The following is a 23607-nucleotide window of genomic DNA, read 5'->3' as shown; positions in this document are numbered from 1 at the left end:
GGCTGCTTTCAGAGGCCTTTCTGACCACAGCTGCTGAAAACCATTTATAGTACCATCATTTGGAGGTGGGAAAACAAAAAACTGTATTGTAGTGGAACACTTCAATAGGCGTATCACATTTTAGAAAGAAACATAAAACCGCGCAAATTCATACCACCAAACCCAGCCCTGCCTAAATGTGCTATAGGCCCCCACTCCAGTTTGCGGACTCTAACTCCCCACCACCACGTGTGGATTTAATTGCCTTTTCTGATAGAAATACAAGATCATGCACGTGTGAACTCTATTTTAGGAAGCAATGCTTTATTTTTGCTGTAAGCATTCTGAATGCTGAACTCAATCCTCAATTGCTCTATATGGCCCTAATAAAGGAACAGTCAAGTTTTCCTTGGGTTAGACTCAACTCCTGCTGACTGTGGATATATCCATGCAGTTTTCTTGGCATGATATAGAAGTACGTTACCATGGTTTTCTTCCAGGAAGTTTTTTTTCCCCCAACTTTCCTCCAACTAGTTTACAATTCTGGGGCCTCCTAGTGATCTCCCATACAAAGTCTGATGGCCATGCTTAGCTAACCTTAACTATCTTTAAAAAGCTAAGTGCCACCATCTGGCTGATAAATATGCAAAGAGCAGCTCCTCCAGCATTTTAAAACTGAATACTACTGTAGACACCATATTCAGAATCTCTGGGGGTTTCAGAATCATCACCCTAATCAGAATCTTAGAAAGCAATGTCAAAAGGGTTCAGACAATGGGTTTTTAACATACTACAATTGTTAATTGATAAGGTCCTTGTTATCTTTCTTACAGATAACCTGTATCTGCATAGCTAAGCTGTCTTGGGCCAGTGTAAAGATCTGGAAAGAATACATTAGAGAGATAACATACAGGTTCAAAATGTTCCGTAAAACCTCCTAAAATGGATTCTTATGCAAGCCATAATGACTTGCATTTCCAAAGTGTGCTAAGCCACAGTTTCTAAACTACAATGGCCCCAGGTTACAACAACACATAATTTACACCTGGATCACTGGCCAAGACTATGCAATGTTGCTAGAAAGGTTGTCATTCCAGGCGCACATTAGGGAATCTCCACAAAATAAGCATTACTGAACAACATTTGTCAATTTCCTTCCATTGTTCTTGTTGATTTGTAATTTGTATTCATTATAGAAATACAAAAAACAAGAATCAATAATCAAAACTATTTGGATCCGTCTCATTACTACTGAGCAATGGGTAAGTGTTGGCTATCATAAAGAAAGCTATGATTTATTATATTGGGGGACCTGCGGCTGTTCACCCACAGCCAGCTATTCTTGGATAACAACATGCAAGAACTCAGTAATCTGTTCCTATGTTTAGATATTTCAGGAACTTGGTTAAGAGAAGCCACCAAGTATTCAGCCAAGGTCACATGGCCCCAGGGAGTCCATCTAACTCTAGTTTCTGGCATCTGTGTTTGCTAACACACCGTTAACCTTTGGGAGGACACTGAGGCCCCAAACAATGCAAACAGAACCAACAGAATGAATTACTGATTCAGTAGGCTCATTATTAATAATGAAGTAATGTATACTATTTTTGTATTTTCATTAAATAATGGATGTTTTTATATGTTCATTATTAATAATGAAATAATGGGTAATATTTTTGTATCTTCATTTGTTGTTCTTCAGTCGTTAAGTCGTGTCCGACTCTTCGTGACCCCATGAACCATATTGCGCCAGGCCTTCCTGTCCTACACTGCCTCCCTGAGTTGGCTCAGTTTCATGCTCATTGCTTCAGTGATGCTATCTAACCATCTCATCCTCTGCTGTCCTCTTCTCCTTTGGCCTTCAATCTTTCCCAGCATCAGGGTCTTTTCCAAAGAGTCCTCTCTTTGCATTAGGTGACCAAGGTGTCTGAGTTTGAGTGTCATTATCAATCCTTCCAATGAGCAGTCAGGGTTGATTTCCTTTAAGATTGACTGGTTTGACCTCCTAGCAGTCCAGGGGACTCTAAAGAGTCTTCTCCAGCACCACAGTTCAAAGGCATCAATACTTCGGTGCTCAGCCTTCTTTATGGTCCAGATCTCACAGCCATACATTACTACTGGAAAAACCATAGCTTTGACTATGCAGATCTTTGTCGGCAAGGTGATGTCTCTGCTTTTTAATATGCTATCTAGGTTTGCCATAGCTTTCCTCCCAAGGAGCAAGCGTCTCTTAATTTCATGGCTGCAGTCTCCATCTGCGGTGATCTTGGAGCCCAAATAAATGAAGTCTGTTACTGCTTCCATTTCTACCCCTTCTATTTGCCAGGAATTGATGGGTCTGCCAGATACCATGGTCTTAGTTTTTTTAACGTTGAGTTTCAAGCCAGCTTTTGCACTCTCCTCTTTCACCCTCATCAAGAGGCTCTTTAGTTCTTCGCTTTCTGCCATTAGGGTGGTATTGTCTGCGTATCTGAGGTTGTTGATGTTTCTCCCTGCAATCTTAATTCTGGCTTGTGATTCTTCCAGCCTGGCATTTCTCATGATGTACTCTGCATATAGGTTAAATAAGCAGGGTGAGAGTATACAGCCTTGTCGTACTCCTTTCCCTATTTTGAACCAATCGGTTGTTCCATGACCAGTTCTAACTGTTGCTTCTTGGCCCACATAGATTTCTCAGGAGACAGGTAAGATGGTCTGGTACCCCCATCTCTTTAAGAATTTGCCACAGTTCGTTGTGATCCACACAATCAAAGGCTTTTACATAGTCAATGAAGCAGAAGTAGATGTTTTTCTGGAACTCTCGTGCTTTCTCCATGATCCAGTGAATGTTGGCAATTTGATCTCTAGTTCCTCTGCCTCTTTGAAACCCAGCTTGTACATCTGGTAGTTCTCGGTTCACATACTGCTGAAGCCTAGCTTGTAGGATTTTGAGCATAACCTTGCTAGCTTATAATGGGTAATATTTTTGTATCTTCATTATTAGTAATTAAATCATGGATAATATTTTTGTAAGCCATTTTCATTTCATTTTTTCTTGGCAGGGTAAAAAGTGCTCAAATCAATATTATATATGGTTGTTTCAACAGTCCTACAGTGTAACCTGAAACCTGCCTAAAATCCTGAAGATCCTTCACCAACCCCATTTTAAGACTGGGATCAGATGCAGACTTTACCCCTATAGCCACAAGCTAGCTTTTTCTCCTTTAACATCCTCATAATAGGTTCTAGAGCAGAACCTGCTCATTCTTTGTGTGACAGTTTGGTTGATTCCAGTTATATCAGACTTTGAAATTTTTCTTATCAAAGAACCCATCTGGCTCTGCTTCTAAAGGCAAACATTTTAAGATTAAACAAAAACTAAACTTTGTCACCTATCAGGATATAGGAAGTTGCAGCTGCCTGCCCTCTGGAATAGTCCCCCAGAGATTTGTTTGACTTCCACCCTGATGTTTGAAACACCACTGAAAATTTGGCTAGTTTCCCTGGCCCTGGAGTAGGATAGTTGCCAAACCACTGTGGAACATTTTGTATGGTTTTCTTCCGGATGCATGTGACCTGGTTTTCTTTTTATTGTCTTCTGCTTTTAGAACTGTAAGCACCCAGAACTGTGTGGAGTTGGGCAACCTCTACATTGTACAAATGAAATGAAATAAAATTTCTCCCATACTAATGAAAAAATAAAGGACTGATGTTAGCAGCAATTCACAGACTTGCCTGCCTTGTTCAACTCCTGCAGTTCTCAAATTAACTTAAACCAAAGTTTGTTCGTCTCAGCATATGTAACTGGGGCTAACAAACTTGCCCACCTTGGTCGTCTTGGATGCTAAGCAGGACTGAGCCTGGTTAGTGCCCGGATGGAAAACCAGCAAGGAATCCCAAGGCTGCAAATTAGATTGTGAAGATAAAAAATATCCTGAAAGAAAGCAATGCCTAATCACTTACTAAACACTGCCAAGAAACTGCATGATTGAGTTTATGTGGTCAATAGGAGTTCCCACCATCACTTGGTCATCTGTATTTGTGTAACATCGGTGACCTCTAGTTCAGCATGGCTTTTATATGTAAATGTTACCACCATGTAGTGTGCAGAAGCTTAGAAAAACACATCTCAGGCCAGACAATGGAAATTCCAGCCATTGGCTCCAGCTTCTGAAAAAGAAGAATCTGCCCCACCCTGCCTGATAGTGGTGAAGAAAGGAAGGAGGCACCAGTGGGACAGCTGCAGAAAGAGAGAAGGAAAAGGTGGGAAGAAGAAAGGAATTACAGAGGAAGCAAAAGGATTGTCCCCACTCACTTCTGATTCTGACACATCCATTCACAACCAGCATGGATCCCTCACAGATGAATCCCATGGGAACTCAATCCTCAGCACAAACAGTCACCAGAGGTGGCCTGAGATGCTCCTTGCCAATAGAAGGGCTCTTATTCCAACCACATGCATCATCCCCACAAAGGAAGGTAAAGCCACCCAGCCAATTCATTTCATTTCATTTCATTTCATTTCATATAGCCGCCCATCTCATATACGTGACTCTGGGTGGCTCACCCAATGAAATAGCAAAAAACAATAAACAGAAACAAATAAAGAACTAAAATAAAAAACCATGAAAATCCCTTTGTTTCAGAGTTAAATATTTATAATGTGTGGTAAAGATGTGTTATTTGGCAGGCACTGACCGTTTTTTCAAGCCAATCAGATATCTAAGCCACATAACAGTTCCCAATTTCAAGGCAGCCCTAACCTTGGGGAGATTTAAAATCCTCCCAACAGCTGTTTTTGAGGGGAAATTATGGGGTGCCCCACGTGAACAAAGATTTTGTCCCTGTGGCGAAGGAGTTCCTGAAAATTAACCATCTTGAGCTATATTGGCCTTATGATAAGGAAGAGTGGCTGCAGGTAATATTTCCCCACCTCATCAGATTTCCAGGCAACAGTTAAATCAGTGAGATTCTATTTCTCTGAACATGGCTACGTGTTGATTTGCTATTTGTAAAATAGATCATACATTGATCACACCAGTTTTATAATTATTATGGTTTTTACTTGCTCAAAATTGGTTTTCTTCTTGCTTTTGAATTGCTCAGTTAGCGTAAGAACGTGTATTACTACTGCTTTATAACTTGTCCATAATCCCAGGGTATAAAAGACAAAAGAATAAAGTGAAATAAAAAGAGAGACTACTTTAAAAGATTAAAACAGTAATGAATGTAATAGAGTATCAGAGAGGTACAGCTGTTCACAACACACAGCATGAAGGACCTGTGCGTGCCTGCAGGGTCTCAAATGCATGGGTAAAATACTAGTTCTCCCCTGGCACCCCAAAATAATTAGTGTTGGCATCTGCCTGACCTCCAAGAGAAGAGCATTTCAAACGCAGGGTACCCCAATGGACAAGGCCACGACTATTCACCCCACAGCTGTCCTGACCTGCCTGTTTTCTTTTCCAACAAATACTCTCCACTAAGTGCTCATTGCACTGCTTTAGGAGAGTTTGGGGAGAGGGTAGAAGGGGGAGGGATATTTTAGCCAACCTCATATGTGATACCTCTGCAAGCTAGTAATTCCTTAAGCAAGCTGTTATTTCTCTTGTTCTTCTGTAGTCTCCTCTTAGCTTCATTGCTGATTGGAAGGTGGAAGCTAAGGTTGATATTAGGAGGGCTAAATCCTCCTTCTCTAAGTCACACAAGGCCATGATATGCAAAGAAATTCCCGAGTCTGCTCCAATTATGTGTTAAATCATTAGTTAAAGCAAGCACTCTTTACATCACTCCAACTGGCAATAATGCCTTCATAACTGTCAGCATGCAAGGGCATATTCAGGCTTTCTCCAGAAGTTCCCAGTAACAAGCACCACAAAACTGATGTTAACTTAGGACAGGAAATCTATGATTTCCTGAGATGTTCTTACAAACGGCCATACCATTTTCTGTTTTTTTAAACGCCTGTTCCAAGAGGACTGACCCTGTGCCATAAAAAAAAAGCTTTCAGCAGTGCAGGCCACCAGACGCACACTAGCTGGCGATGTTAAATGCACCCTCTGCCCTTTAAGTGATAGACATCTCTGTACTTTCAAGCCTGCTTTAACACACCTCAACTCGCGGCGCTGTGGACTCCCATAATGTGCAGTAATTGGTCACGCTGGCTGCAGATTTATTACAGCCAGCATAACCAATAACCACAGATTATGGAAGGTTACAGCACTGTGGTTACAGCACTGTGGTTGTAACCAGCTGCTATCTTTGATCCTAGGACTGTCATGAGGTTAAGAATGGGCAGAGCCATTTCTGCCACCTGAAAGGAAGAGGAGGAAGAATAAGGAACAGAACCAGCCAAGTTTCAAGCTACCAAGAGCCTTGAAATTCATTGTTTGATCTGATCCAACACTCTTGTGGACTGTGGAATCATTCACAAACCAATTTAAAAGCAAAAAAAAAAACAGAACTAAACAAATCTTGGAGGGACTTTCACAGGGTGGCTGGAAATTGCAGTTCCAATTCTTCTAAAAGGGCCCAGATGGACAAATGCTGAGCTGGAGTCTCACCTTCTGAACTTATTTATTGTTTCTCATATTTATTTCTTGCCAGCTTACAGGGGGGCAGCCCTCATTCTCATCCTCCTCATAACAACCCTGTGAAGTCAGCTGGGCTGATAAAAAAAAGGGTTGCCTCAAAGTCACCTGTTGAGCTATGCAATCTAGATTTGAACTGCCACCACCCAGCTCTAGTCCAAAACATATGCCACATTATTTGGGTTCTTAGGGATGCACTGAAGATTTCCTGTGATTACAAGAAGATTACAGTCTTCCTGCAGGTGGGAAAGACAGGTGCCATTATGTCCTGGCTCCTTGGGACCTGAAAGCCCTCCAATAGCTGTCCCAAGGGGCAACCATCCTTCATTTGAACCCAAGAATGCTCTACTAGTAGGCTCCATACTTCCCTTTTTTCTTTCTACTCCCACCCCACTGATGTGGCACCATTCCAGTTCAGCAGCACCTCTGGGCTGTTCCTCTCCCACTCCTTTGTTCTCTTGGGAGATACTTCTTGGCCAGGGGTCCTTAAGCCCCTTGTTTCAACAGTCTTAGACGTTCACCAAACAACCCAGAATCGTATCTATTAAAAAATAGAGCTTGTTTCCTCTTCAATCAGGTTCAGACATGTGACCATTTTTATGTTCAAAGAAAAACCTTTGAACTGAAACTTCAGATTTTCTATGTTGAGAAACCACTAGGTTTTCAAGCTGGAAAGCAAGCCTTTTTTAAAACAAAACAGGTAGATAGAAATAGCACGGAACCATGGAATATCTGTTCTCAGCTCTAGACTTGTATTTTTTTTTTCCTAAATGATATTGTAGCTATTCTAACCGGATTGTCAAATAGACTAAAAGTTATCTCAAGCCCTTAAATGTTATGACATAATCCTTGTGTTTGGCAGGAATAATGGTGCCAAAGCCGAATGCAATCGAATGTATTCATTCATACATAAGTTTTAAGTTGTTTACCAGCATTTATCAAGTACTCCACAAGATTGGGATTACTTTCATTTGCAAAAAAACCTCCCTTTTTTAATGCACAACTCAAAATCTAATATTCATCCATCTTAATTTGTAACAGAGATGGGATCTCATCTCAGATCTCTTGCCACAAAGGCCACTTAATGCAATTATTGCTGCAGAATTCAGGGTAATCAATGTAAAAATAAAAGCAATTATATTATTTAGGATTGGTAATATATCTTGCATGTTCCTCCTCTGACAAATACCTGCATGTGTCAAGAAGCAAGGTACATTTCAGACATTTTGTTCATGTACAGGGTGTACCCAAAGTCAGGTCCCATAGACCAATCACATTTTTCTTCCAGAGAAAATATTACCCTACTTAGGAATATTCAAAGGTCCCGCCTCAAACAAGTAAGAAAGTGTTTAAAACAAAATGGCAACCAATCTAACATTTTATGTAACCTATATAATATATTGTTGATGGGGCCTGACTTTGAGTACACTTTGTATATTTAAAAAAAAAAAAAAGGTTTTCAGCAGTCAACGCTATCAGGCACTGTAAAAAAGCCAAGCCTAGCCAATAAATACAATTACATGCATCTTAAGCCCAGACATTCCTCCCCTCCATTCCAAAAGAATGCTGAATCAGTCTTAAAACCTTTCACCTACTTCTAAAACAATTAAGGGTGGTGCCCAGCAAATCTTTTTGGCAGTTTCCAGAGGAACCCATTTTGCCTCTTACAGTAAAGAATGGTAGAGCCTGACAAAGCCTGTCATGATGAAAGAGTTCATGGACCATAATGACTAACATGAGACACGGGTTGTATTATACCCAGAGAGAACGTGTATCCTAGAAGGTGGAAAAGTACTGCAAGTATGGGGTCTATGGAGGTCCTGCCTCCATCACGGGGGAAAGCAAGCCAGATCAAGCACTATAGACATCCCTCAGGCCACACAAGCACACAGTGACTAGAAAGTCAAGAGAACACCAAGAGACCTTGAGTCAATTGCCTGGGTCAGGAGACAACCTGAGCTTAAGGAAGCCTCAAAAGCCACAAGCTTTGCACTCGGTAAAAAGGAGGTTCTGGAAGCAGGAGGGGTGAAAATACAATGATGTCATTCCACCTTTGCCCCTCCCTGCCCTTGCCCACAATTCTTAGATCAGGTGTTAAAAATAGCTCAACTGCACAACTGCCCGTTTCCCCCTCCTGGAGAAAGGGCTGTGCCATCACACCCACCCTTTATCATAGTCCTTCAGAGCCATTTGCTTGTCATGAAGAATTCTGCTCCGTCTTCGCCCCTCTTGCACAGAAAGGCAAAAAAGACAAAGGACAGGCCAATCTTTATCTCAAAGGTAAACACATTAAGGTTGTTACTAACTGCTCAGGAGCAAACCTTACTTGTATGGGGTTGGCAATACTTCAAAGTAAATAGGTAATAAGTAAATAAGTCTGCTTTGCTTTGATAAACATTGCGCAGGGATTTCACTTGGAGATGAAGCTACAGTAGGATTCAGCCTGCGATGGGAACCCAACTAATTGTGGCTTAGTCAACTAATCTGGTTTTATTGTGACTTAGTATGCCATGTGAACCAAATCCAAGAATCTCCCGAGATCTTACAGAGCAAATCACCTTTCTAGCTCAGAGCCCACCTTATCAATTGCAGAAAACCACGCTATTAAAAAATATTTTTAAACAGTGCGCTATATATCGACCGTTGTAATGACACTGTAGAACATTACTATATTCAATGACTTACGAGCCAGAAGAACGGAAGGTGAGAACAGGTTTATTTATGCAGTCGAGCAGAACAGTATTTCTTATTACGGAATACATTTTTAAAAAATCATTTAACATTTTTTTCTCTTCAAAAACGTTGAGCGTTCAAGGAACCGTAATTTGGCAATATAGATATGTTGGGCATTACCAGCCCATATTGATTTTATCCATGCTAGCTAGGAGTTCTGGGAATTGTATTCCCCAAAAAAGGAGAAATCCAGATGGAGAGGTGGCGATGCTAGAATCTCTAAGGCAGGGAATCTTTCCCCGTTAAGGCCAACACAATTACAATATGATGTGGGAAAAGGAGATAAGGATAAATAAACAGTCATCTAATGAAAGTGGCAAGACATTCAAAATAAATGAAAACACTGATTCCCACATCACAGAAGAGTTGTTGAAGGAAATCACCACAACCACTTCTTTAAATAGCCTAAGAGATCAAACAGAGAGGCAGAAAATACCACAGGAAAAAACCTCACTAAAAGGAAAATACTCTTTTCCCAATGAAAGTGAGAGAACATATTGATATCCCAATCTCACTACAACGTATTTCACAATCCACGTACATCACATATAGATACACAACAATTGGGGAAGAAGACAGGCGTTAACCCTTTGGCAAATAAAAGCAATCTGATCCCTTCTGCAAACGATTGTCAAGCAAGCAGGGAGGTTTCATTGCAAACAGGCCAGAAGTAAAAAATACTGTCCCTTTCTTAACATTTATTCTGGATTATGAAGTTTTGCAGAGGATTATCTGAACAACATGGAATCTCCACATTTATATAGGACAGCCTGATACCTTTATGTCAGACTCAGGGACTGGTCAAAAGCAGCCTGCTCTCGTAATTTAAATGTACTGTTTTATGTCTTTCTGGAACAACTTTGAACAATTTTGCCTATGACAGGCCTTTAGGTACTTGAAGACAGCTAAAGTCCTCTCTTCTCTCCTCCGGGCTTAACAAAGCTCACACCTCCCACCTTTTCTCATACGTTTTCTTTCCAAGTGGCTTATCTTCTTGGTTCACACATTCCGTTTGTTAATGCCCTTCCTGCAATGGCTAGAACTGGACACAATATATTAGGGATGGTCTGTCCAACATAGAACAGAGAAAAATGATGACTTCTGTTGATCTTAACACGACATGTCTGTTGATGCAGCCTAGAACTGTGTTTGTTTTTTGCAGCTGCGTCATATTGTTGGCTTACTGTACATTCAGTTAATGTTTCACAAAGGCACCCAGATCCTTTCTGCACATACCCAGTTTGCTTCTCCCTTCCCCATCCTTACTCATGCCTTTGAGATCTGTTCCTACCCAAACATGAGACTCTGCATTTGTCCACATTGAAATTCACATTACTGGTTTCTGCCCATTGTTTCAACATGTCAAAATTCTCAGTCTCAACACTATTCTCTCAGGCGTTTGCTATATCCCATCTTTGTGTTGTCTGCCTATTTTATAACCCCTCATCCAAGTCATTTACAAATATGTTGAACAATACATGGTCTAGAACAGAGCCTTGTAGAAATGCCCCTTGACATTTTCACCTTGATGAGGAGGCACTGATATATATTTTTGGGGCATGATTGTTCAACCAACTCTTGAATCCAGCTAATCACAGCTTAATCCTCATTTTATCATTTCCTCTACTAAGTAGACTTAAGGACTCTTCTACATTTAAGGGGTTATTTTACCTGAACCTAACAATCAGGAGCAGTAGCAAGCAAAACCAGTGCAGTGTAGACAATCAATCACAAAGGATTCATTTCCCGTAATGTTAGTGTGATAAGCAGTTTCACACACTGAGCCAAGCCATGACTTCTTAATCATAATTTACTGAATAAACAACAAGCATTTGGGTTTATCAAATATGCTAAACCATGGTCTATCGTTCACAACCCACAGTGGTTGAATTCACATGAGCTGAAAGCCAAACCAACCACATTATGGCTTATTATTGTGGCATGTGAACCCACAACTGCAAACTGTGGCTGTAAAATTAGTTAAAACTGCATAAAAGCCTAGTGGCACCAAAATTAAGCCTCAAGCTTTAAAGCAGAGCTAGAGAAGCGAGCCAAAAAAGTCAGTAAACCATAGTTCTGGTATGACTCAAGGGGGAACTAAGATCTGGTGTGGAAAGAAGTATTCCTTTGCCTATTTCACCGTTCATCATAAATGGACTAAGTTGGCTAGACATTCTGGCAACTGTAAATTCTGTATTGTGACTAAGTTGAGGACTGCCTGTATTACTTTCAGCCAACACAACAACAATAGAAATTGGTCTACTAGATTTGCATCCACTTCTTCTCCCAATTGTATTGTAGATATAACCAATATGAACAATTCTCTACTTTTTTAGGTTACCAAAATGTGGTGCAATTCAGCTTCCCAGGTAGAAAACTACCTACTCTCTCCTAAACAATTATGAATATGACTGAATTCACATAGCACAAACATAAACCAACCAACCATCTTTTAATCTAAGCATGCTTTGTGAATCCAGGTGTGGGATCAGAATAGGATTGACTGAACACATAGACACCCTTAAATAGATCAGTTAAAACCAAACAGCTTCATCCACATGTACAAATCTGGATAACTGGGTTAATTCTACAAAACATAGGTAAGCATATCAGGAAAACGAGAATACAGTATACATTTCTCGAGTTTTCCATACTTTGTTAAGCCAGGATTTGTTTAATCATGCTTTATTCAAAACCAAACAAAGGATAACGTTCAAGTTCTAAACTATTCAGAAATTACTCCAAAAAGCTGATATACAAATAATTATTTGCAATCTACTGCCAATAATTTAATTCAATACCAATTTAATCACACTGCTTATTTACTGAATGCATTGCTGGTGACTGAAGCAAAGCAAGTGACTTCTAAGAATTTAAGTTTCTGTCAACCAGAAGGATTAATATTTCTTAATGTTACACAGATCCACATTTCCTTTGAGTGTAGTTTAAATGTAAAGGTTGGCCCACTGACTTAGTCCCTAAAAATTATCAGTTTGTCTGTTGCAAGTCTGGGCAGGTAATGATCAATACTGAAATTTATCTAGCAACAGAGGTTGCCAGAAATATTTGATAAACATTGCAATGATCTGGAAAGCCACTTAAGTGCAAACTGATCAATCTGAAGGTACTGTATCTAAAATCAAAAAGTCTGATTTTAGTAGCATCTTTTAAGACTAACAAATGTTAATATAAGGGATAAACTCTCCTGAACTGCAGTTCATTGCATCAGACACAAGGAGGGAGTGAACTTCTTTAGGATTTAAATACACATGGATGAGTCAGAAAAGGAAAAAGCAGGAGAACATTCCACCGGGGGCAGGCCAACTCTAATGCAACTTCATTGCAAACAAGGCTGAAACCGGCTTCTTTATGGTGAACTTCAAAGGTGGAGGCCAATTCTCCGGGTGAATGCCCAGAGTGCCCCAAAGAAAGTAAAGAAGCAAGCAAGTAAAGAAGAAAATAGGTGCCCTGTTAACACAATACTAGATGTCAGGCTAGAAATGTACGAAAAGGCCATACAGAATTGCCAGCGGTTGCATCATGAAGGAAAGGGGAGGCTCCAAGAAGCCCTGCCTAGGATGGATCAGGGGTTTTCCAACCTGGAGTTCCCCAAATTCCCAAGTGTGGATTGTTTACCAACACAAGGGAGGGGGTTGTTCACATGGGCTCTAACTAGCCCAGCACTGCAACTGTTAACAAGGGTCTTGTGGTGGTGGGGGGGGAGACACGTTTTCTTCTGGCTATTTCTCCTTTCACTTTGCTGTTTGGAGCCGAGTGAAAGCGCCGGGCCCCCCACAGCTGGCATAACTGCGCTTCTGCGCGCCTGAGGGATTAAATCCAAAACAGTAACACCGCACCAACAAGGTCAGGGATACGCGCGTGGATACAACTCGCTCTTCTCTCGAGAAGCCTTCCTCCGATTTTTTTCAAACCGCCCTGATCCGGCCTCGGGTTACGCGCCCGAGCGCATTTCAAACCCAGCGCAACTTCTTTCTCGGACAACCAGGGGCATCCTCCGAACACGCGAAGCCCATCGGACTGGGCTTCCGCTATACTGAGTCACGTGCGAATACCATTCACTACCAGCAGCGTTCGTCTGCTGTAGTGCAGGCGGGGTTTTACACCGCCTTGGACGATTTCTTTTTTTTTTTTATAATGACTTTCCTTTTTAAGAACAGAAGGATAAAGGCTAAGCAGAATAATCAAGACGACGAATAGAAGAAAGAAAAGTGAAAAAAAGAAAAGTGCAGAAAAAGAAAGAAACAGAAATACAAAAAGAAAATAACCTTCCGATTTCTTTTACAGCAGATATAAGTAAAACACACATTAAACTCTTACTCTAAGATTACAATGTTACATCCTTTTTCCCTATAAATTAGGATACATGTGGATTTGATTAGAAAACTTAATAGATTATAGCCTTGGAAGATTTCAGACGCTGGCGTCGAGACCCGCTCGCTTTACGAGCGCGTTTCCCGGCAGCTTTTTGCCGGCCCCGATTACATTCTACAGGTTCAGCTGCGCGCACCGGTCCCCAGGACATGCGCCGGGCCTATAGAGGAAAACACTTGCCCGGGCATGTTCGGGGGCGAAGCGCGGCGAGGGTCTTCCGTGCCCACCCAAGACGTTCCCCTACAAGTTTTGGCTGCCCCCCGCTGTCGGCCCCGCTTTCCTAGCTGCGAGGGTGGCCGCCGTCCCGGCCTCATCATCTCCCAGAATCGCCAACCTTCGCTTCGCGGGGGCGGTGGGCTCGTCCCGGGAAGGGAGGGCGCGCGCGTGGATCTGGCGACGCGCATCGGACTTGCCTGCGGTTCCCCACCCCGGTACTGGGCGCCGGGTAGAGGACCGGCAACGAACTCCGCCGCCGGCCGGGGAGGAGTTTCTGCAGACGAGCCCGAGTCGCCGGCGCGGCTGGGAAGTAGCCTTTACGCCGCGGCGCCCGGAGAAACCCTCGCACTCACCGGCAGGTAAAGAAGTACGCAAAGCGCAAGAAGGAGCTCGGCTCGCATGGCGATGCGAAGCGAGCCGGCCCGCGGCGGCCCGGCGGCGGCTCAGTCTGTGCCCCGAGGACGAAACCCTTCTCGGCTGGCGTAGGCGAGGCCGTGGCCGCAGAGCAGCCAACTTAACGGCGCCCGGGGCTCCGGCCCGTGGAATACAGCTACAGGTGAGAGCAGAGAAAGTGCTCCAACTACGACGACGGCTTGAATGAGCTCAGCTTTCCCTTCCGCCAGCTAAATTAAGTCCATAGCCCCTCCCCTACCTCGCTTTTGTCCCTCCCACCGTAACCCCCTGATTCATCCTTTCCCTCCGGCGTATCACTGGGAGGAACGCCCTCGACTGCAGCCTGCGGCTCTCCAGATCGGTCCTGGCGTTAGACTCGTTAGCCGAAGACCATCACTTCCGAAGCTGAGTTGGTGCAACACACCAGGTTAATGCGTGGCTGCTCAGTCTGGGGCTCTCTGAGCCGTGCTAACTCAACTAGTGTGGGTAGTTGGACTGAAAGCCCGTTGGGCACCCCCCACCCCGCTGGACAGGCTCTCCTGAGGTTAAACTGGATCGTTGTTTACTCAGATAACCCAGGTTTCTCAAAATAGCGGGTCATAGGAGCAGCGGTGAGCAAAGCCATGTTAGCAAGACATGCTGACCTATGATTTATATAACCATTGTTTCTGATTTAACCCTATTGATAGGGTTTGTATAATATTAATCTGCCAAACAGTTAACTGGTTGGGCTTGCACAGTAGTCTAGCCATATTTTAGCATCACATATTGCATGAACCCAGATTGTGGCTGATTAATTTAATGTAACCCAGTTTCCCACATTTTCGAGATATTCTAACCAATTAACTACATAGGCTGAGTTCATACAATACAGCAAGTTAATATGCAGTTGGCAAGTTTGTGGTTTTCCATGTTGTGTAAACGTAGTCAATATTCATGCTATCCCATCAACAGCACTGTCAAAATTGAGCAGTGCTGACCATACACAATTTTATCCAGGTCCTCTCCAATTCCTCGATTTCTTTGCATTGTTCATTTAAGAAGGCCTTATCTCTCCTTGATATTCTCTGGAAATCTGCATTCAGTCCTTTATATCTTTCCCTTTCACCCTTGCTTTTCGCATTCCTTCTTTCCACAGCTATTTGTAAAGCCTCATCAGACAGCCATTTTGCTTTCTTGCATTTCTTTTTCTTTGGGTGGTTTTAGTTGTTGCCTCCTGTACAATGTTACGGGCCTCCATCCATAGTTCTTCAGGCACTCTGTCTACCAAATCTAATCCTCTAAATCTATTCATCACCTTCACTGTGTACTCACAAGGAATATGATCTAAGTCATACCTGAGTGGTCTAGTGGTTTTCCCTACATTCTTCAATTTAAGCCTAAATTTTGCAGTAAGCAGCTCATGATCTGAGCCACAGTCAGCTCCTGGTCTTGTTTTTGCTGTCTGTATAGAGCTTCTCCAACTTTGGCTGCAAAGTATATAATCAATCTGGTTTCGGTATTGACCATCTGGTGATGTCCATGTGTAGAGTCGTCTCTTGTGTTGTTGGAAAAGAGTGTTTGCTATGACTAGCTTGTTCTCTTGACAGAACTCTATTAGCCTTTGCCCTGCTTCATTTTGTGCTCCAAGGCCAAACTCACCTGTTGTTCCGATTATTCCTTGACTTCCTACTTTAGCATTCTAATCCCCTATGATGAAAAGGACATCTTTTTTTGGTGCTAGTTCTAGAAGGTGTTGTAGGTCTTCATAGAAGCGGTCAACTTCAGCTTCTTCAGCATCAGTGGTTGGGGCATAGACTTGGATGACTGTGATATTGAATGGTTTGCCTTGGATACGCACTGAGATCATTCTGTCGTTTTTGAGGTTGTACCCCATTACTGCCTTCCCCACTCTCTTACTGACTATGAGTGCAACTCCATTTCTTCTAAGGGTTTCTTGCCCACAGAAGTAGATATAATGGTCACCTGAATTAAATTCACCCATTCCCGTCCATTTTAATTCGCTGACTCCCAAGATGTCGATGTTCAATCTTGTCATCTCATGTTTGACCACATCCAGCTTGCCTTGGTTCATAGATCTTACATTCCAGGTACCTATACAATATTGTTCTTTACAGCATCGGACCTTCTTTTCGCTTCCAGATACATCCACAGCTGAACGTCCTTTCGGCTTTGGCCCAGCCGCTTCACTTTCTGGAGCTACTTGGAAATGCCCTCCGCTCTTCCCCAGTAGCATATTGGACACCTTCCGACCTGAGGGGCTCATCTTCCGGCGTCATATCTTTTAGCCTTTTGACATTGTCCACGGGGTTTTCTTGGCAAGGATCCTGGAGTGGGTTGCCATTTCCTTCTCCAGTGGACCACATTTTGTCAGAACTCTCTGTCATGACCTGTCCGTCTTGGGTGGCCCTGCACGGTATAGCTCACGGCTTCACTGAGTTACACAACAAGGCAGTGATCCATGAAGGGGTTGAATGATTTTAGTTTCATTCATTCTGCCCAGGTTTAAGCCAACAAGAGCCAGTGACTTAGCTTGCATGTTACTTTGGCTATTTGCTTTGAAAACTTCTCTGTTTCCCTACACTCAGTATCTCGGTTAGGAAAACCAAGAGGAAGTAGAACTGAAGACGGCCAAACGGAGCTTTTCTGATTTCCCTGTCACTTTAGCCCATGTTTTTATGAACTGCAGGCCCAAATCATTAACCACTCCACCACTTGATTCATAGATACCTTTAACCACAAAGAGTGGGAAGCAACTGAACAACCACAAACACTTTTAAAAGCACTTTGAACTGACTACTTAGTCCCAACATCAAGAGGACTTTATTCCAGGGTGAGGTTCTTGCCCCTATTTCCCTAATTCCATGCAAACCTATCCCCAGAGTAAGCCCACCAAATTCAGACATACTTCCAACCAACCACATAGAGGCTCACAATTTATTAATTAATAAATTAATACTAAATTATTTCACTTGTCCTTTTAGGCCTTTCTTTTTCTCACTTATGGAATAAAACCCATTGCCATGTAGGGCCCGTGCACAGGAACTTGCAGTTCCTTAAGATAATTTCTCTACCTCTGATAGCCCTGGAGAGATTTTCTACAACTGTGCCACACCCTGTGCTCACCAGGCTGTAGAAACTGTGTCATGAAATACAGCACTAAAAGAGACATTGGCAGTTTGCTTGTTTAAAAACTTGCTAGAAGAATCAGCCAAGCTATCATCCCTTAAGTATTCCAAAGAGTCACATCAAACAGATTTGGAAGTTTGGAAAGAAATGTGTATGTGCAAGGACACACTGCTCAATACGATGGGTTTTGCATGGAACCTTCTGGGTGAGCGTTAGGCCTTAATTAATAATCTTTCCTGTGAAAATTTGTGTAAAGCTGGAGAACTGAAACTGACTAAGCATCTACTAGGCCTTGGGTAAGGAGGTGATTGAAACTGACAAATGCAAGGAAATGAGTAAATAATCAGAAAAAACCTCAGTTCAACTTCTCACTCTTTTCAAGAAGCTGTCCTAAGAAAGACCAGGACTGCTATGTCTAAAGGCAAGGGCTCCCTGATAATATACCAGATGGGTTTTGTGCAGTGACAGAAAAGTGACATGGGTTGTGTCGTGATCACATTTTTTAATTTGCAGTCAGCAGAAGATGAAGCCAATGGTGTAGGAGAAAGGGAAACTCTTGGTGGGGTTGGGATTGTTATGCTACTGCAAAATTGTAAAAGGGAGCAGGGCCTACATGAGCTCAACTAATTGTGGTATATCTTCTACTACAGTGTTGTCCAAACTTGGCCACTTTAAGATGAGTGGACTTCAACTCCCAGAATTCCCCAGCCAGCCAGAAGTCCACTCATCTTAAAGTGGCCAAGTTTGCACAACACTGTTCTACTAGATCTGCCCACCTCTGTTCCAGGCAGTATCAGTTAAATGAAATCTAAAGGTTTGTGGTATAATCTTTTAATTCAACCCTTTTGGGAGTGACAACTACCATATGCGGTTGGATTGTGGTCGAGTGAGTCATTCTTCAACCTTGGACTTTCCAAATATGCCCAAAGCCTTTTTTATAACATATTATTGGAAATTTTAAAGATACAAATTTAAAAGTTAGAAATAGAAAAGAAATTTTGAAATACAAAATATAAAGAAAAGGAAAAGAAAAGGTGAAGTAAAAGAAAAAAAGTTATGAAAAATAGATAACTTCCCATCTATCTCTGCTCTTAAAAATAATAAGGCTATCATAAATGCTAGTTTTTAATACATTAAATAAGAATAATTCTTTGTCTAATATAGCCCATTACATTTATAATCTAATCTTCAAATCCCCATGTAAGCTTCACCCCACCTGCATTTTGCAAATAGTCCATCAATGGTTTCCATTCTTAATTCCATTCTTAAGGTAGTAATTGTTTGAGTTTTCTTTTAATAAGCAAGTTAGTTTGTCATTTTCTGCTATGTCCATCAGTTTTAACAACTATTCTTGTATTGTTGGTAGTGTCTGGGTTTTCCAAAATTGTGCATAAAGAAGTCTTGCTGCGGTAATCATGTATTGAGTAATTCTAATAAGATGTTTTCCTATTTGAAAGTCCATTATCCCCAACAGGAATAATTCTGGTTTAAATGGAATCTGTATTTGTAGTATGCTGTGCATCAACATTTGTATTTGAATCCAAAATTTCTTTGCAATTTTGCATGTCCACCACATATGGTAGAATGACCCTCTTGTTGATTGCATTTCCAACAAATGTTGGAAATTGTCCCATACATTTTTAATAGTCTTTGGGGTGACATATACCATCAAATATGCCCAAAGCCTTGATGTTCCGATTCTTGCATCAGTGAAAAGGTGCCATTTTTCAGCTTAGCTGTTTGACAGGGTTTATCTCTGAATCACAGGCTCACTGGATTGTTCTCTCTACCATTTAAAGCTTGTCGACCAGTTTTCCTACAGCTAAGAAGAGTTGTCAAATCAAGGCCAAGCAAAGGCTTGATCAGAAAGTAGGGCAAGGATTATGATCCTCTTCTCCACTCAGAAGAGGAATCCAAAATATGATCAGTACTTGAAATTATCAGATGGCCCTTGCTCTCTCTATAAAGCAGTGCAAGTAATCATTAACATAAGCATCCAAGTCCTTCTTCCAGGATTTGATTTTCTCATCCTGCTCCCATTTACTGGGTTCAAGGGGCAAAAAACAAAAAAACAGAAACAGAAACAGAAAAAAAAAAAAATACTTTGACCTAGGAGGCAGTAAGAACTTGGAGGCAGGGGGAAATTCAAATTAACTTTCTGCTTCCAAGCCTCTCCAGTTTATGCATGACCCTGCTTGAAACATGACACCGCCCCACCCGCAATGGGCTTAGATGCCTACACCTAGCTTCACATGGAAATCCATGATTTCTTTACCCATTAGTTACAACTGGCTGGGTTTTCAGAGCAATCCAGAGAAAACCTCAAACAGCATATCATGGTTAAGTAGCATACAAGACTCATCCATTTCTTCTGTTCGAAACAGAAACAAGGCAAGAAGATCTTTTAAAGCTTTAGGCAGCATTGCAGACAAGAAAACAGTTAATCACTAAAGCGGTCAGGCCCAGCCCAAGAACAACGATGAAACAGTCCAGTCTAATAATTTATTTGCTTACACCTTATAGAGAGAATCTTGCCAGACTAAATCTATACTACAGCAACTAGTGGGTATACCCTGGGAGATTCTAGGGAGTGGCTATCCTGAATCTCTTACGCTTCCCACGTTCCCCCTTTGGACCGTGTTGCCTCTTGCCTCCTCCCCCCTCCTGGAATGCACCCCCCTGTCCTGATAGCCTGGATCTCCCGCATCACCCTCCTCCTCGTAGATACATCCCATCACAAAAGCCATGTAACCATTACAGTTGTCACCGTAACATTACAGTTTTAAAGCAAGACCCCGGGTTCCCCTTCTTTAGCTGTGTGAGAGATGGATAAAATATCTGTTATTATTGACAAAGAAATAGTAACTTGAGCATGCTAAGAGTGCAGCTGTGTGAGAGATAAGGAAGTAGTGTTAAGTGTTATGGTTATCAAATAGTGGCAGATGCAAGGAAGTTGTCTCCTTGTGTGGGACAATGTAGATACAAATAAATTTGGAGCAATCTTTATCAGTATAATGCAATTAGCTGAAACCTTGAGCAATTACCACAGATGAGGTGGGAGGGACCAGGAAGAAATCCTAGCGTGGCCGAAAAGATTGTGACCTCAGAGTACCTCGGACAATGGGGGAAATGAGGAAGTTTGAGCGTCAGCCTAGGCTTGTATAAAATGTGCTGAAATCTGTAAGAGGTGTGGCTTCTTATTTGCAACGAAGTCCCCCAGCCTTTGCAAACGCTTCCAATAAACCTTACTTCTGACTAACCCAGAGAGATTTGTGGTGCTTGTTTCACACAGCTGCTCTTGTGAAGCCCCATCAACCAACCAAATTTAGGGAGGGAGGGAGAAACTACAATGAAAGATCGGTGGATGAGGACTACCCTAATGTTGGAAGGATGGCCTGGAGAGAAATTTCTTAGAGAACTTTAAAGAAAAAACTGGCCTTGAGAAACTAACGATTCACTTGGCAGATCAGGAGGTACAGATGTGAGTGCCACACCTGAGATCATCGGCTGCTCAGCTCCAGAGGCTGCAGAAACAGAACTCCCTTGCCTGTTGTAATCAATATGGAACCCTGGAAATGCACAGAAAGATTTGGCATTGCCCACCAGGAAGGAATGGTTGGTAGCACTGACAGAACTTGCTGAAATGGCCGAACTGACTTCTTTGATTAGAGAGAGGTCCTTAAACCCCTTATGGGCTTTTGCCTAAAAAGGAAAATGGTTTTGTCACTTATGGCTTTGATGATTAGAAAGAATAGGTTATAGAAAGAAGGGAATGATGATGTAATTTTAGAGAGAGTTTGATTAGAATTGTATGCGTAACTGCTGAGAGGAAGATCAGAAGCCACTTCTGTCTTTCATTTATATATTCATTCATGTTTTCTGTTCTTTTCTGTTCTTCCTCTTTTTTCTCTCTCCTTTTTTCGTTGTCTCTTCTTTTCCTTTCTCTTCTTTTTTTTTTCACACTTATTTTTTTCCCTTTGACTGTATTTCTTAGGTATGTAAAATCTTTTAATAAAAGCTTTTTTTTAAAAAAAAAAAAGCACCTACCCTAACGTCAGAAGGATAGCTTGGAGAGAAATTTCCTATAAAACTTCAAAAAAAACCTGGCCTTGAGAAACTAACCGTGTAAACTTAGCAGGTCAGCAAGTGAAGGTATGAGCACCATACCTAAGATCAGCTGCCTTCTTCCAGAAACTACAAAAATAGAATTTCCTTGTCTGTTGTCCTTGTCAGATGTTTGCAACCAAAGCCGAGGAGTCCTGCAGCACCCCAAAGGCCACGAGTAAATTCACAGTTGCTCTTCACAGAGCATGTTTAAGCAAATAGTTTTTTTTTTTAATTTGGAGAGAAACCCTAAACCGAAATGGAGTTTGTTTGGTTTTGACTTAGCATGCTCTTAAACCCAGTTTGTAAATCATGCTTCATGGCTACTGTACTATATGAATTCTAATTGTGGCTTAGCTGACCAATCATGGTTAAATAAAACATAGCTTGAATTCATGTGGGAACTTTGGTTACTACCCATGCCTACGTATAAGCCCAACTGAAATAGGATTAAGAGATAATGGTAAGCCATGTATGTGTAGCCATGGCTGAGCAAGTTGTCTGGGTTCATATCACCAATTCACCTAAAATCAATCAATCCATATTCTTTGGGATTAGCTGATATAGGAATGTAATCTAGGTTTAATGGACTTCTTCCACCTATAAATGAGCACAAGACTGCAAATTTAATGTCTGTCTTGAGACTTTGCTTTTTTTTTTTTTACTTAATAAATAATATCTACTATTCTGATTTTTTTTTCATTTCCTACTTTTTAAAGTCTCTGATTTCCCTGGCTAGGTCTATATATTTCTGCACACAATCATGTTAAATTCCAGCTAAACATTCTGAACAAAATATGAGATAACTTTTTAAAGCAATAATAATATATTGAATTTTTCACCTATACTATTTTCAGAAGAATAAATGAGGACATGCTAAGCTAAACAAGTATAGTGCAAAAAAACCAAAACCAAAACCAAAACCAACAAAAATCCCTATCAATTTTAAACATTTTTTAAAAAACGTATTAACATACTGTCTTTCCTTTCGAGGATTTTTTAAGGTTTACAATTTATTTATTTATGTATTGTAAATCCAGCTTTCGTTTTTACTTTCTTTCCCTACAACAATAACTTATCAAGAAGAAAAGTGTTAAATAGCAAACAAACAAGCCTTGATACACATCTTGAGTTATGAACTCGACTCAGTGAAGTTTGCAGCTCTGTAGCCACCTTTCTGCAAGCAAGGCCACTGACTCCAAAGGCACTATATTGCATTAAAGTCCTGCGTGGGGCACACGAGACAGTAATGTGGGGTCCACTGACTTTAGGTCCCAGGTAAGGCGGTATGTCATTGCAATCTACATTTTCCAAGATTCCTTATTTTATTTTGGCATGCGCAAAAATGAAATGCTCAGTCTGGCAGTCAAACCAGTTTATCATACTGATCGTAAACATAGTAAGATGCCTACGGCTAAAATAAAATAATATTCAGATCGGTGGAGAATGAAATGCCCAGGTCAGATTTGAGAACAAGGTTTTGCTATACTGTAAGGTTTGAATCAGGCCAACATTCTTTTCCTCCCAGCTTAAATGCTGTCTGGGAGACCAACCCATTTCTGCATTGCAGAAGCCAAGTTGGCCTAGGACAGATCAGCTCGCATAACATTGTCACCCCACGGATGATGAGACACTATGGATCCGGTGAGGCCCTGTCTTATGTAGAAGGTGGGAGGCTGGAAGGGGCATGGTTTAATGCAGTGATGCAACCGGCTGTTATATAGAGCAGGGGTACTCCAGTTTTTCCCCCTTATCTTGGGGGTAGCAGATGATCTTGGGATTTTATTAGGTTTGGAGTGTTTTGGTGATCATTATCTTGGCTTTTCTTGACTTGTTTTGGGGGAGTGATGATGGTGGTCTTGGGGTGATGGTCTTCAGTATCTTCATTTTTAGGCAGTGGCCTTTTTTTAAAAAAAAAAATTATGGTATAGGTGCTTTAGTTCCATGTTCCTGCATGATGTTAAGCTGTAAACCATAGTATACCTAGCCCAATGGCTGGGATGACCACTCTCAGCAAAACAAAAAGAACCAGTTTATAGTTTAACCCAATGTGTAAACTCAACGCGTAAGGGAGGCCATAGTACATACAGCA

General features: G+C 41.5%; 1 protein-coding gene across 4 annotated transcripts in view; it reads right to left on the bottom strand.

Moving 5' to 3' along the window:
* The window catches only part of LOC103057498 (tumor necrosis factor receptor superfamily member 10B), a 43574-nt gene that overhangs the window by 17207 nt on the left and 2760 nt on the right, over positions 1 to 23607 (bottom strand). Inside the window, exon 1 of one of the 4 annotated variants that reach the window (XM_088151935.1) lies at positions 14243 to 14518. The exons of 1 other annotated variant lie outside the window; for it this stretch is intronic. In XM_088151935.1, the coding sequence (XP_088008061.1) occupies positions 14243 to 14290 (48 nt within the window). In that variant the 5' untranslated portion in view covers positions 14291 to 14518. Of the gene's footprint in view, positions 1 to 14242; positions 14519 to 23607 lie in introns of those variants that run through there. 2 more of the 4 variants (XM_088151932.1, XM_088151934.1) reach the window with 2 other exon arrangements.

Source organism: Python bivittatus, unplaced genomic scaffold (assembly GCF_059951505.1).
Source record: "Python bivittatus isolate LINGU-HERP-01145 unplaced genomic scaffold, Pbiv_v1 ctg000680_np1212, whole genome shotgun sequence".
Classification (NCBI taxonomy): Eukaryota; Metazoa; Chordata; class Lepidosauria; order Squamata; family Pythonidae; genus Python; species Python bivittatus.
This window is presented reverse-complemented; position numbering and strand designations above follow the sequence as displayed.